The sequence below is a fragment of the Mugil cephalus genome, chromosome 21 (assembly GCF_022458985.1).
Source record: "Mugil cephalus isolate CIBA_MC_2020 chromosome 21, CIBA_Mcephalus_1.1, whole genome shotgun sequence".
NCBI lineage: Eukaryota > Metazoa > Chordata > Actinopteri > Mugiliformes > Mugilidae > Mugil > Mugil cephalus.
The window spans coordinates 5,630,717-5,645,797 of NC_061790.1; the positions used below are offsets into that span (position 1 = coordinate 5,630,717).

Genomic DNA, 15,081 nt, shown 5'->3' on the forward strand with positions numbered 1-15,081 from the left:
CGTTGACGGTTTGGATGGAACAAGATGTAAAGATCTACAACATAAATCACCACCTTCAGTTGTCTACAAAAAAAGAAAAAGAATAAAAAAGCCAAATGAGAATTAGAGGACTGTGACACATCCTCCCCTGTTAATAGAGACAATTGTTGATTCCACCTCCTTTAGCTTCTTCTGAGCAAATAATGAGTTCTTGCAGCTACCGCGACTCATCCTTAAACAGAGGAGCGCTGCAGCTCTTTTGTTGTTGCCATGCATGCTGGGAATTTCTCTTCACAGGGCGACACCGAGCCCCGGCATGTTGCGTTGAAGAGATATTTATAGCGTCTTAGTTACACTCTTGCACTGAAAGAAGAAGGAAACAGAAACGCGCGCACACATGCGGAGAGAGCCTGCGCATCTATTTTCTGTTTGGCAGATTTAAAAGAACTTTGATCTGGATTAAACAGATCGTGTGCATGAAGTTTTTTTTTTTTTTTTTTTTTTGTCTGTCACATCTGTTGGTTGAATCGAGCAGAAGAAGGGGGTAGACACTCACAGGGAGGGATCGTGGACGAGATCTTTGAGGTTGACGCCGCTGCGGTCCTCTGCAAGGTTCCGAAAACAGCTGTCACTCACTGGAAAGGCAGAGAGAGGAACGGGTTAGCACACACAAGAGGGATGGAGCACACACATCGAGAGTGACATCAAACGCACTGTCAGCGGGCAACTGTTGACGAACCTTTCGCATAAGCTGAAGTAATTACAGGAGAAAAGTTACGCAAAACTGACATGATTTTATTTCTCAAAAAAAAAAAACACATCTATCAGGCATAACATTATGACCGCCTTCATAATATTGTGTAGGTCTCCCTTGTGCCAAAAGAGCTGTGACGCATCAGAGAGTGGACATGGACCTTCTAAGGGTGCCCTGTGGAGTCTGGAAACAGGATGCTGTTAGTGGGAGGGGGCCTTGGGTCCTGTGGGTTGAGGGGAGGGTCCCTGTGTGGATCATCCCACAGATACTTGATCAGTTTGGGATCTAATGAATTTGGAGGCCAGGTCAACATCATGTGCTGTTCTTTATGTTCTTGCAGTTGTTGTCCTAAAGTGTTTTTGTGTGTCTCTGTCAGGCTGCTCATATCTAGGTGGGTGCTACATCTAAGTGTCATCCACACGAATTCCAGGTCCAAAACTTTCCCAGCAGAACATTCAATTGTCACAACATGGTCAATGTTACTTGCGTATTTTCTTCTCAGTTTTTTTAATGTTGTGGCTAATCGCTGTAATAGGAACCAATAAAGAAAGAAACACGTACAACAGTTAGAAACGTGCCTGTAAACCTCCTCCTAGTGCGGCCGACGCCGTACGTACTACGCTGTGGCCTTTACTCCCTTTCATCCTCTCATATTCACTGCACCGTCGGTCGGCCACGTGCGATCACTCACGGTGGGAGAGTGAACCGACGAGCAGATGAGGAAAGCGTTGAAATACACTAAAACTGTCTTTCACAAACACACCTATAAATGGATCCGTGCCGTTTTTGGATTCACACATCACACCTAAGAAAAAATAGTGTCTCAAGCAGGCGAGGCTGGTCCGTCGTGTCTAAATTAGAGAGTCACCCTCGTCAGCTGTGACTGCTGTGAGACAGGCGACGTCTGTATATAGAAACCAAGTCTGGTGTCGTCTGTGTTATGTTTTTTCTCCGATCCTGGCATGTTGAAAATTAAACAATGTCACTGTGTGAATATAATGAACACTGACATCCCCCTGCCCCATCCCCTCCGTATTTTTAACCGCGCAACTATTTAAAGTCGCACCTCCGTCGTCTCCGAGCCGTCCTCGCAAAAAAAATTTTAAAAAATAAAATAAAATAAAAAAGCGGCGGCTCCCCCCGACTGCAGAACAGGTGTGAAGCCACATGAGTCATCGCCTTGATAGAGTGACGGATGGAGTGAGACGGGGAGGAAGATGAGGACACGGGGGGAGAGAGAGAGATGAACTAAACGGCAAAAGTGAAAGGAGACGGAAAGAGACAGTCGGGGACGAGGAGGAGAGGGGCAAGGTGTGATCGAGTCTTAAAATAGACGTGAAGCAAAGGCATCGGAGGAGTGTGGCGGTGCCGTGGATATCAGCCAAAAGAGAAAAAACAAAAAAGAATTTAAAAAAAACTGATGCGCGGCTTGTAGTCAAGACTGGAAATGTCATGATGTTACTCCAATGAAGTGCCATGATCCATGAACGAGAGGAGGGGAGGGGAGGGGCGGGAGGCTGGGGGGGTGAAGCAAGAATGGTGTAAAAATGGAAGTGCGGTGGCAAAAAGGGGATAGAGCGGACGATAACACGAGAGAGCTGGAGTAAAGAGCGGAGGGGCGGCGAGCGGGGCGCTCGTAGGCCCGAGCCGAGGAGCGGAGAGGATGAAAAGATGGAGGAAACGAGGGTCGTGGGGAGGAAGGCAACACGGCGTGGAGACGGAGAGGTAAACAGAGGGCGCAGGACGTTGCTCTGGGCTCTGGCGGAGGGACGGGAAAACGCTGACGTCGGCACGCTCAGAACGAGAGGCAGAAACGAGGGAGATGGAAAGATTGCCGGAGAGGGGTCGGGGTGAAGCGAAAAATTGGAAAAAAAAAAAAAAAAAGTGAAAAAGGCTGAGGGAGGAGAGAATAAGGAGGGGGGGAGCGTGGAATACAGCCAGGCTTCAGAGGGGCACTGCTGCATAAGTGCATGCGTGTGTTTGTGTGTGTGTGTGTGTATGTGTGTGAAGAGGAAACTTCCTTCAAGACTGCAGTATTCCTTACACACACACACACACACAGAGCCCTCCTCAGTCTTTCTCTCCCAGCTACCCCTTGATCTAAAAATAGCCGTTCCACTCTCCTACAAGAGGCAGCAACCATTCTGAACCAATCAACACGGTCTGTCAAAGGCATCGGTATCCACCACCCCTCAGTGAGTGTGTGTGTGTGTGTGTGCGTGCATGTGTGCAACAAGGGGAACTCCTCACTGAAGGTAATAAAACTGCCCCCGCCTGCTGCTGCTGCACCGGTGCCGGTGCGAAAGCGATCCCTTCCACGAAACAATAGCGCGCGGGGTGGGGGACACAAAGAAAGCAAGAAAAAGGGGGAGAACAAAAAAGAGGGAGAGATGGAGTGGAGGAGAGGGACAGGGAGATCTGGGGCTGCAGTTGAAACAGGCTTCAAAGGAATATTAATGCGATCCTGTGCAAGAGCTGAAGACGAGGGGAAGAGAACGGGAGGCGAGGAGGGGGGGTGGTGGTGGTGGAGGAGGAGGCGGGAGGCGGGATGAAGGCAGAGTGAGAAGGGAGGGGAAATAGGTGCACGGGAATTCACGGCTCAGCTCCCTCCCACATATCTGGCTCCGCCCATGCACCTTTCTCCAGGTGAGGCTGCAGCTTAGCTACACTCGCCCGCCCTGCGCTGCATCATCTCAGTCGTCCTTCAGAAGAAAAAAAAACAGAAAAAAAAGCTGCACCGTCTGAGCCACCTGGGGTTTAATCGTCAGGGAAGACGCCTTTTACGCCCAGGTCACGGCGGAAAGACGACGCAATGCAGCGACCCCTGTCCCACCCCAGAGGGAGCTATTCCCCACGCTGCACAGTCTGCAGAGCGAGCTAAAGGTCAATGCTTCTACATGGCTGGACCACCGCTAGGAGAGGACGCATCCATGGCCAGACAGACTGCTCATACCCCAGACTACTGTTTGTGGTCCAACTCATATCTCGTGGATGTAATTTAAATTTCAACACAGGCGATTCACTTTTATTATTTTTTATATATATATTGGGTAACACTTGCAGCCAAAGTTTGCCCTTGCAGCTGCCCTCCGCTCCTTCTTCTATATTCCTCGTTTTATTTCTTCAGGGAGTATTGTTTCTCTTTCTGTTTTTCTATGTTAATGCATGTCTCAGTCAGCTTCTATTTGTAGGGGAACCAGGGCTGCACTGTCAGAACACGCAAACCAAGCAACTGTTTGGGACTCCTGGAAAAAAAAACGATGAAGGTGCCCCCGACATGGCTACAGTTTTGCATATTTTGCAAGGGCGACCATGAAACCCTTTAAACCCGTGTTGTACTGTGACATTTACGTCCTAACTTAGCACGCCCGAAATGCCGTTTGTTCGCTATCCATGCATCCATGCAGATGCCTGTAATGTGTAATTCTATTTTCCAGGGCCGACGCCTGTATTGACTCTTATCATCTCATATTTGCCTCCACCTGTGAGTGTGTCTGAGTGGATGTCCCTGGGCTACAGCGGTACAGGAGGAGGAGGAGGATGAGGAGGAAGCTTCAGAGGCAGGCCAGCAACGCTCACACGTGGGATCTGGAAGCACACACCCCACCACAAACACAGGCTCGCTCTTCAAGCGCACTCTTCAAGGGGTTAATCGCTGACACATTGCCATGCACTGGAGATCAGGACACGGGGGAACACATCAAGAGACCAAAGAGAAGAGGAATGACCAGGGAAGAGAACACGTCAATAAAGAACAGAAAGGGAAGTATTACATAATAGGGATAAAAAAAAAAATGTCTTTCTCTGTCTTGGCTTTATTGGACATATATTTTGTTATATAGGCTGCTCAGAGAAATTCATTTACTTCTTTTAGGGAAGTACAATTTGCTAAAGAATTATACTAATTTATGTTAGATAGCTAGATTAAGGGGTGACTAAAGTGATTGAAGGTAACAGATGAGGGCCCACGGCATCAAAACTGTAAAGTTAACCTTAGCAGCAGATGTTGAAAGAAGCTTCACTTGTAGTGGTGCTTGAAATGTAAGTGTGCGTACTGTACACGGTTTGACAAAAAGTCAGGTGGAACCGGTATCCCTGGTGGCGCTAGTCGAAGGTTGTGCTGTCATTTGTTAGCATCTTAACAAACGGAAGAAGCACTGACTGCACAGATATGCAATCTGGTGTGATACAATTAGCAAAGATAGCTAACCCCTGTGATGAGGGTTGTTAGCAAAGTGGACTAAAGGTATTCTGGGATAAAAGAAGGATGCACAAATGTTGCGCTTTCATTTATTGACACAGGTTGTGCTTTATTTTATTAGCATCTTAAGAAATGAAAGAAGCACTGACTGCACAGATAAGCAGTCCGGTGTGATACAGTTAGCAAAGCTAGCTAACCCTGTGATGAGGGTTGTTAGCAAACTGGACTAAAGGAATCCCAGGATAAAAGAAGGATAAACAAATGTTGTCCCTACCACATAATAATGGTATACAGTGTATGCTACACTAGATGCTAACTGAAACTATTATTTCACATTTTTTGCACAGTTACGCGGCCTCCAGCTACTTGCTACGTGCATTGCATTATGGGACTTTAACAGTTGAAAACAGTTTTCTGGGTCTTTTTATATACTTATTTCTAATCAGTTTGTAGTGTAACATACTTAAAAACACCCTAAGTGTAATTGCTTGTGTAATTAGTAAGTGTTTATGGTCTACAGATTTATAAAATAAGATGTTGCAACGCAGACAGAAAGCATTAAAGTGTAGTCTGCCAGCAGAACACAGCAAAGTCAGCAAGCAGACGAGCTTTGTTGTCTCAATCATCAAGGTTAAGTTAGCATGCAGGGTAGATGTGTTTTTCTGATACAGATACTTTAGGTTAGCCAGCAGGCATCCATAATACCACATCTTGGCTAGCTAGCAGCCTACGTGCTGTCAGTCTGTCAGCCACGGGCAGAGAGGATTCATAAAGTGCTACGATGTTCCACTCAATCATTTCCAGGACATAAAGCAGTCAGCACTCATTATCTCCCTGGGATCCCACACTAATGGGGTTTTCCCTTATAGTGGGTCCTCATACACACACGTAGCACACGGCTCACGTGCACGCCGTGCCCGGCGCCGGCATTTATATTTATGTAAAGAAAAATGTCACGCAATAAATAGCGCCGCACCCCCCTCCCAGGTGCGGGAACGCACCTTTCCACTCGCACGCAGCCACGGATCAGCAAACTGAATCTTCCTGCAAATCACAGCGTGAGACAGAGCAGCTAGAGTTTCCAAAGTGTGCTGCCAGTCCAATTATGACACTGCTCATCCGTCACTCTGACACTACACCCTGCTGCCCTGAAAGTAAACACTGAAAACAAGCTGTCTTGGATATTTTATTTTATTGTGTGAAGTTTTAGTCAAGAAATTAAAGATCATTTCACACGCCGAAATCACAGCCAGGGTCTCGAGTTGTCCAAAACTAAATCAATGCATGAAGACGTGTGCAGAAAATTTGCAAATCCTCTCGTGGAGGGATGGCAGGGCATCGGCTTCTTAGCGCGAGCAGCCCACTTGGCATCTCCATTGTTTCCTGTTCTTTATCTGGTAGCAGCAGTGCCAACGGCCCTCTGGCCTTGGAGAAGCTGCTGTGGAGGTCAAACAGTGGTTTGGGATGACATCTACCGGTGGGAGGGACGACACCTCTGCACACCAATAAGCCTCAACCAAAGTGATATCACTACACCGTCTCCTATTTTACTGGCTTGTTCTGTGTCAAATAGAAACACTGGGCCCCGGGCCTCGGATTAAATGAGCTTAATGATGAATAGAGGTTTGGATCCGCCTCCAGATTGTAATGGGGTGGGGTAGACATCTGACTAGGGGGCTTTTGGTACAACAACCCGCCCCCCCCTCTCCCCTTCCTTCCTAGCCAGAAGAGGAGAGGAGAGGAGCGGAGCAATGGTGCACAAATACCGGCATCTTCATTCCATGGCAGGGTAAATTTCCAAATTAATAAAGGCTTCACGGTGCTGGGTAAAATATAGTAACAGCAATAACAGCAGATAACCTAATCTAATATAAGCCCACTGTATCTTAGCAACCTTGTTAATTCTGAGAGGAGCAGTGGGGTAAGCAGCAGCAGCAGCACAGCATCCATCATCAAAGACACACCCAGCAGCAACACACATCCACACACCAATTACTCACAAACTCTCAAATCCACGAACGCCACGCACACGCACATGCTATCTCACCATTAGCCACTATCTCAATCACAGTGTGATGCAGACGGACGCGTACACATGTGCAGGACTACACGCTCAGGCACATATACACAGAACCTCAGGCTTACTGTAAGCAGCCGGGAGAATGGAGGGGGTGTGGAGCGGAACAATGGGATCCTAATCGTCGGGCTGCATTTCAAAGCCTCTCCCCTCTACAACACTGTTTCGAGATAAGATTTGAAAATGCTATTTATATCCGCGGGGAAAGGAGCCAACCAGCAGCTTGATTTTCATTTATTTGAAGTCAGATCTAAATTGGGGTGGAGTTACATAATGCAAGGAGTGCGACACTCCACCTGCTACTAGGAGCCAGCCGCTGAGGAGCACTACGGAGGGAAGCGGCCCAAAAAAACCACACTGAGCCCACGCTAATACCGCAGCTAATAATTAATCTATCGGTTTAATAACCGCCCGCTTACTACGCCAAAGGAGCCCGGCTCATCCGTGTGGGTACGGTAGTGGGCCGCTCCGCGTCTCAAATCCAAACGCACTCCCGACAGAGCCAGGACAAAATCCGGCAACCGTGCTGAGCCAAGGACAAAACAACACAGCACAGCATGACCCAGTCCCCCCCCCACGCAGCAGATGTGCAGAGAAAGGAAGACAGAGAGGGAAAGGCAGTTGTGCTCCTCACAGCTGTGTCCCAGGCAGGGCCTTTTCCTTTTTACCCCCCAAACTTGTGCATCTCTCCCTTTTCCCGTATCCCTGGAGATGAGAAGCAGCTCCATCCGAGCCTCAGTAAAAAAAAAGGAGGAGGAGGAGGAGTGGTGGTGGTGGTGGTGGTAGGATGGACACGTGGAGTTGAGGTAGGTCGAGCTGCGGCCTAACCCTGACAGGATTAAGAGAGCAATTCACACCGGATGAAAGCGGCGGGGAACACGGAGAAGACGAGGGAGAAGAGCGGTGGTGGGAGTACTCTGAAAGCAAAGAGGGAGGGCAGGGGGGAGAAAGAAGGACAGCACAGGGAGTGAGTAGTAAGACCTGGGAAGATGGGGGAAACGACTAGTAGGGGGAGAGTGTGCATGAGAAGAGGAAGCAGTGGAGGAAATAAAATTGATGCAGATGAGTGGAGCAGATGGATGTAGGGAAACAGAAGGATGCAAAGGAGCAGGAAGGCGAAATTGAGGAAAAGGCTTCTATCACTGCTCCCAGATAAACTGGCCTCTCTCTAGAGTCATTCGTCCTATTAACAGTGTCCACATTAGCAAAATTGTAGAGGATTAAATCCTCATGTGACCACGAGGCTTTATATCAGCTCCTAAAAAACACACTCTCCTTGTTCCAGGTCTGGAATCAGACTCAAATAATTGCTAGTCAAGTCAAAAATCTTCATTTCCTGTGTGTAGCTGTTTGTTGGACATGTAGGAGGTCGGAGGTGGCGATAGGAGATTTATTAGCTTATATTGTCTTTACACCTCCAGATGAGTGGGAAAAAATATCGATATGGCAATATTTTTTATTATTTTTTTATTTTTATTTATTAAAGATCCCCATTAGCTGGTACCATAGTAGCCAGCTATTTTTCTGGGGTCCACAATGATGCAATACTTTTTCTTCTGATGCCATATTGATTTTGAATGTCTTAATATCAATTTTGAATGGAAAAACTCTGACTGTGACTTCAACAGCTCCACTCCACAAGGTGTCGCTGCAGCGCCGCCTCGATGCTCGGGGTTCCCTGCTGTGGTGAGTGAGGCCGTCGAACAAGTGGACGGGCAAGTAGCAGAAGTTAGATATTCAGAGAACACGACCAACTTGCGAACTCATCTAATAACGCACACGACGCAACAATATTTACTTTGACTCAATTTATCCAATGAGTTGTCACTGTCATCTGATGTACATATATATACAGTGTGTATTTTAAACTGCATTTAAAAATCTCTCCGTGAACTATGTAGAATATTGCAACATATCAATAATGCAATAATGTATCGTATCGTGAGTCAAGTATCGTGATACGTATCGTATCGTGAGTCAAGTATCGTGATACGTATCGTATCGTGAGTCAAGTATCGCGATACATATCATGAAGTCCTTCGTCAATACCCACCCCTAGTTTCCACTGATCCAACTACATTCTGACTGAAATGTACAAGAAGCCTCCGTATAACACCCCTCCCTCAGCTTCACTGCAAGCTGGAAGTTAGCTGTAAGTTAGGAGGACTCTGCCAAGATGCTGCCAAGATGCTGACAGCCAGAGCCAAACCCCACTGAGCTTCAAATCTGATCTTCAGGACAAGTGGGTGACATCCCAGAGGGTTCGTCTATCTTTATATTCTGTTCTGTGATTCAAGTATCTTTAGGGCTTTGCTAAATGAACACAACTAGACATTTAAGATATCACCTTCAGCTCTAAGAATTGGTTTTGATACAAGGGATTCATTTTAAGGTGGATCACAGACTCAGTAATATGGTGCAAGCTTACGCAAACCTGAATGTTGACCTTGGCTCTTAAAACTGACCTCTACAGTCAAATTCATAGGGATGAATAAAAGAAGAACGGAGAGAATTTAGATTTCACCAGTCCAAAAGATCGCCATCATCCGCTCCTCTCACCGATAAACCCGGCGCTCACCTGATCTCGCCATCCGAAATATCGCAAAAAAAAACTAAAAAAAACCCAAGACTGCAGCAACCCACAGCCCGCAGTTCTCCACAAAGACCCGATGCGCTGATGTTTTATTAACGCGGCCATAAATATTGAAACGACACTTACTAATGAAGCCACGTAGAAGAGTTCCAGAGACAATTTACAGCGCCATGGAATACAGGGTCCTTGATTGTGTCACCCTTCTTTCCACTTTCTCTGCCCTTCATCTCATTTCCCCTACACCACGGCTGGAATGCCCCTGCAGCTTCGCCATCGCCCCCACACACATTTCCCCCTGCCGTCAACACCCTCCATCTCACTCCCCCCCCACACACCTTCTATGTTTTTCTTGTTCAATGAAATCAATGGATTGGAGGGGCTCGGCCTCGCACCACACCCCTTTGCGAATATTAATCATAAATCACAGGCTCTGAGTATAATGAGGCCTGTTTCTAATGACAACAGGCGTGATGAATGTGTCTGTGGCTCGGCGTGGCATTATCATATAGCCAGGCAGGGGCGTGTGTGTGTGCGTCCGTGTGTGTGTGTGTGCACGTACTATGAAGGTTGGGCGGGTGCGTGGCTGTTGGGGGATGAGGTATCGCGGCTTTTTTTTTTTTTCCCCCATGTAGCATGACATTTCGGTGGCAGAGGGCCCACGGCAAGCCGGCTCTCTGTGGCATTTCCAACAGCTGTTTATACACACAAACTAAATGTGCACACACATGGGTACAAGCGCTGTATACGCAGCGCATGAATGCAAGTGTTCATACAACAAGCCACTGCAGATTAAGTATCTGTGAGTGCTAAGAGATGAAAATTAATAAATAAATAAAACATAGGGGCAGCGTTTGACTAATAGTACACATTATAGTTAAGTAAGCACCAGGTGGTTAAAAAGGTGGGGGGGAAAAAGAAAAATATAAGTGAAGCGCACATAATGACACTACAGTTGCTTTCACCACGGATGCACATCCACACAAGGGACCACACAGGCTGGATGTAAAATAAAACTTGGTGGACATGATGCAAAATGATTAAAGGATTCGTACACACACACATAACATAAAATCAATACTGATAATTTGAGTTTTATTTGACATTGGCGTTATGGAGATATCAGCCTAAGAGCTGCGACACACGACGCTGACGGTTGACTGTTTCCATCAGTGACCATCTGTGACCCTAGTTTATCTGCAATTTCGTGCACCGTTGGACTTTTTCTGCAAATTAAGACATTTTGAATCCGCAGCGGATTTGATGTGGGGGGGGATCGTTGAGATCGGCTATTTGACTTAGAGCACCAGCGAGCGAGAAGGCGACTCGGGAATGAACGAAGGACCAAATGATGAGCGGTCAGCGGCTGATGTTCAGTAGCATTTTATGTTTGCCAAACACGAATCCATTTTAAAACTTTCCTCTGAAATGAGACTGGAGGAGTTTTTAGAGGCAGTCTGATCAGAATATGTTGATTAAAGCATTTCACACACTGAAAAAACTTTCTTTGCATGTGCTACAAATATCTGAGAACCCAAAGTGTAACTTATATTGATACATATGACTTTAATTTAACTCCTCTCTATTTTATGTGAACATTTCATCACTATTTAGACTGAGCTGCTGAACTGGTGGCCTTTGAATGTTGTAATAGGATGATGTATATTTACACTCATTAACAACCTTTAACAGCTGATATCATGCACCCACGTGTTTTGTACACTGCAGTTTACCACTGAAAAACGAATAAGAATAATTAAAAGGTTCACTGAAAGATTTGCAAGCACTGCAGCTTAAACTGAAACCGGATCTAAAAACTTAAGCAGCATTTTCTGCACAGACGTCCCCTTTGCACAAGAAGAAATCTCAGATTTTCGGGTTCGGTTTAATGTGTGTAACTGACCCCTTAATTGCGACTTAATTCTGCAGCTCAGACGGGCAGCATGCGGTTTGTTAAAGACACGTTAATGTCATTTCGGCCTCCCTGAAACACAGGCCGATTAACAGGTTCTCGTCTGACCAGTGCATCCTTTCCGTTTCCTTCCAGCCCAGCAATGCATCTGTGTGTGTGATATCTATGACTGCTCCATTAATAAAGCAGGTACCGTCCTCTTGTTAGGAGCCAGAATGAGTTTGAGAGTGGCTCTATTGATTTCAATAGAAATGCTTACAGTGGCATCAATATAGCTGCACATTTTTGATGCAGCCCATTAGAAGCTTCCCTCCTCTCGCATTTCTGCCTCCACATCCTCCTCCTCCTCCTCCGCCTCCTCCCCTTCCTTCTACCTGCCCCTCTTCCTCCCTTTTCCCACCTCCCTTTTTTCCTTCCAAGCTGCTGATGCAGGGAAACCCTGGGCTGCACCACTTACAACACACAGCCCTGCTACAGGGTCCGGCATGGACGCGCTAAGTAATTCTACATGGAGACCACTCACCTCATTCAACATGACAAACGATGAACGGGTAGAGAGTGGTTCAGCTCTGAAATGGATAACTATTGGCTAACATTAGCAATGGGGCTCTTTATCTGTTGGCTTTCAGGGTTTGTAGTGAAACATATGTGCCGAGGACTAATCAGATCAGGTATTGATTGGTCTTCATAGAGGAGGCTTAATGTTCTCCCTGCTCCTCTGTGATGTCTCCTTCAGTGGAGGGAAGAAGAGAGAAGAGAGATGAGAGGCAGAGGGGGGGGGATAGACCAAGGTCAAGGGTCACGGTGCGACTGCAGTCAGCGCTTCAGATCAAGGTTGGGCTGACAGATGGCCGTTCACGATCGACGCCCGGGTTCTGATCAAAGTACGGGGTCGCGCTCGCATCCAGCAACGGGGGAATCATTCGATGGTCAGGCCAAATGCGCATCAACAACCCCAACCCCGATCGGGCCAAACACGTCTCCAGAGGTGCAGCTGTCAGGCCGATTTCCGCAGCACGAGAGGCGGCTACATCGTAAGTGACACATTGTTCACTAAGTGGAAAGTTAATCTAAACTGCATCTCCACAGGGTTCCCATGTGGCGAAGACGGTAGCCATCATCATCATCGTCTGGTCTACCGGCTGCCCTCCCCGTGACCAGCCTCCCCCTCTCTGCCCACAAATCCCATTTCATGCCAGCCACGCTTCCGAATGGGCAAAACAAAAGCCCGATCAGGACAGCTGTGGCTTTAGCGCATTGTGCCAAAAGTCATTGTGAAATCAGCGGAACAAAGAGGAAAGAGGAAGTACGGAGCGTTAATCTGAGGCTCCAACTGTTGCTTTAAGGGGCGGGAGGCACATCAGGCAGAGAGGCACCTGCATGAGTGGACGTTATTAGTCAGCTGATCACATTAAATCTAAAGTTGCACTTACACACCTATAGGCCTGAAGGCGGAGATCCCTCCAGAGCCATTAGTCAAATAGGGAATTACACGATAGATCAATTGACAGAATGTGCATCGACAACAACACTTCCTTGGCGATTATTTGCCCCAGCTTCTCAGATGTGAAATTTGGCTGCTGTTCTGTGTTGAATATAAAATGTGAAGTGAATATCTTTGGGCTATGGACGGGTGCTACAACAAGCAAAACAAGCAATTCAAAGAACCTCAGGGCTCCGGCAAAACTGCGGGGTTTTTTTTGTTACTGCGAATCATCATCATCATCATTCAAGAAATAATCGAGAGAATAATTAAAATAATCATCAATTACACCCCACTGCATCCAGCATGACCTCCTCAAAAAAAAAAATGCACTGTAGGTTTACAAACAAATTAAAAAAAGAAAGAAAGAAAGAAACTCCCGTGGATTAAAGTTACAACCAACACATTCTGAGCGCTGCCGGTGCTCGTTGATGCGTCTGTTAATGTGTGAGTGGGTGGCGATACATGTGTGCGCGCGCATATGAATGCGTGTGCAAAACCATTCGACTTCCCTTATTTCCCAAGATGCAAGAGTTTTACATGCCCACACACACACACAAACACACACACACACACACACACACACACAGACAGGGAGTGCCCCGGGCCCGGCTGCACTAATGAAGACGCCTGTAAGCAGCTACCTTCATTACATTCAATCCTCTGGACAGTGTCAGCAATTACATTGCAGCTTCCCACTGTCAGAGCTCACACATGTTCTCTCTCACACACACACACACCTGGATACCTGTCCTTCTTCTCCAGGCTAATGCTAGCTGATGAAGAGAGGAGTTCCCGTTCCTCCTCTTCTTCTTCGGTGGTGGGCGTTTGGCTCAGGCTCGGCTCTTTAAAACCCCTCAGCGCATCAAACTCAGATCCAGCACAGCCCTCTGTGACGTCTCTCTGTCTCTCACCTCCGTGTATGGCGGAGCAGAAGGGAAGCCTGGAGGCGATTGGGTGGGGGGGCGGGCGGGGGCGGGGGTTAGCTGCCTAATAGACTGCGCTCCGCTTGCCATATTTCACACAACTCATCACTTATCCCACTGAGACACACATGCATCTACATGTCAGCGCGGGGGGGGCAACCGAGAGGGGAGATCCTGGAGCATCAGAGCATTCTGTTAATTTTTTTTTTAACTGGTTGAATTAAAAACATGAGTTCTAATCATTAGGCAGAAGTCCCACTTCCATTGACGCAAAGATACAGAAATATGTCATGATATGTAAATAAATTATGAAAATCACATATTACGGATCTTTCCCCTCATTTAATCTGCAGATTATTTGGTTATTATCAGCATGAATTAATATTTTTATTGTAATTATTAATGCAGCTGAGTCCCCTGGTCGCCTGCAGGTCCAGGTGTTGACCACAAAACACAATCTCATCACTTCATGTGTATTCTATTTTCTGTGTAATAAAAGCATGCAATTCCTACATTATTACTTATTTAAACCAGAAGTGACCCCGTGCACGAGCCTAGTGCCGTACGCATGAATCTGTAGTGTAATCAATTTCCTCAAGATGCTTCCAAACCTCCCAAAAATATGCAGAAATACATGTAATGTGTTCAAAACCAGCCATTGTGTGTAATGCTTATTTTGAAGTTGTGTGAATTGACGATGTAATGTTGACTGTGTAACGTGTGTTCACACTACAGCGTATTTACTGTACAGAACGTAAGACTTATTAAAATAGAAGCTGTCACGTGTCACATTTCTGTGGTTATGACTATAAGCGAGGATTTTATTTTTGTTTAAGTCTTTAAATGTTATCCGATTACGCTTTTAACACTACAGGCAGAGCTCAGCGAATTATAATATCATGGAAAAGTTCATTTATTTCGATAATTAAATTCAGAACGTGAAACTCATAATAGATTCATTAAACACAAAGTGAAGCATTTCAGGCGTTTGTTTGTTGTAATTTAAATATTTGTGGCTTACAGAGGCCATCGGTTTCCTCATGCATGTTCTCATGCTCCCCCCGGTCGACACACACCGCTGTGACATCGTGACACCGACAGGGAACTACTTTGCCGATCCCTGGCGGAAACGGAAATGCGTCACGAGGCTTGTGCACGG

General features: G+C 46.5%; 1 protein-coding gene across 7 annotated transcripts in view; it reads right to left on the reverse strand.

The window, feature by feature from the left end:
* Nucleotides 1-15,081, reverse strand: part of gphnb (gephyrin b) — a 94,088-nt gene that overhangs the window by 65,839 nt on the left and 13,168 nt on the right. For all 7 annotated transcript variants that reach the window (XM_047573941.1, XM_047573939.1, XM_047573943.1 and 4 more), the window contains exon 2: nt 536-614. In XM_047573941.1, the coding sequence (XP_047429897.1) occupies nt 536-614 (79 nt within the window). The remainder of the gene's footprint in view (nt 1-535; nt 615-15,081) is intronic.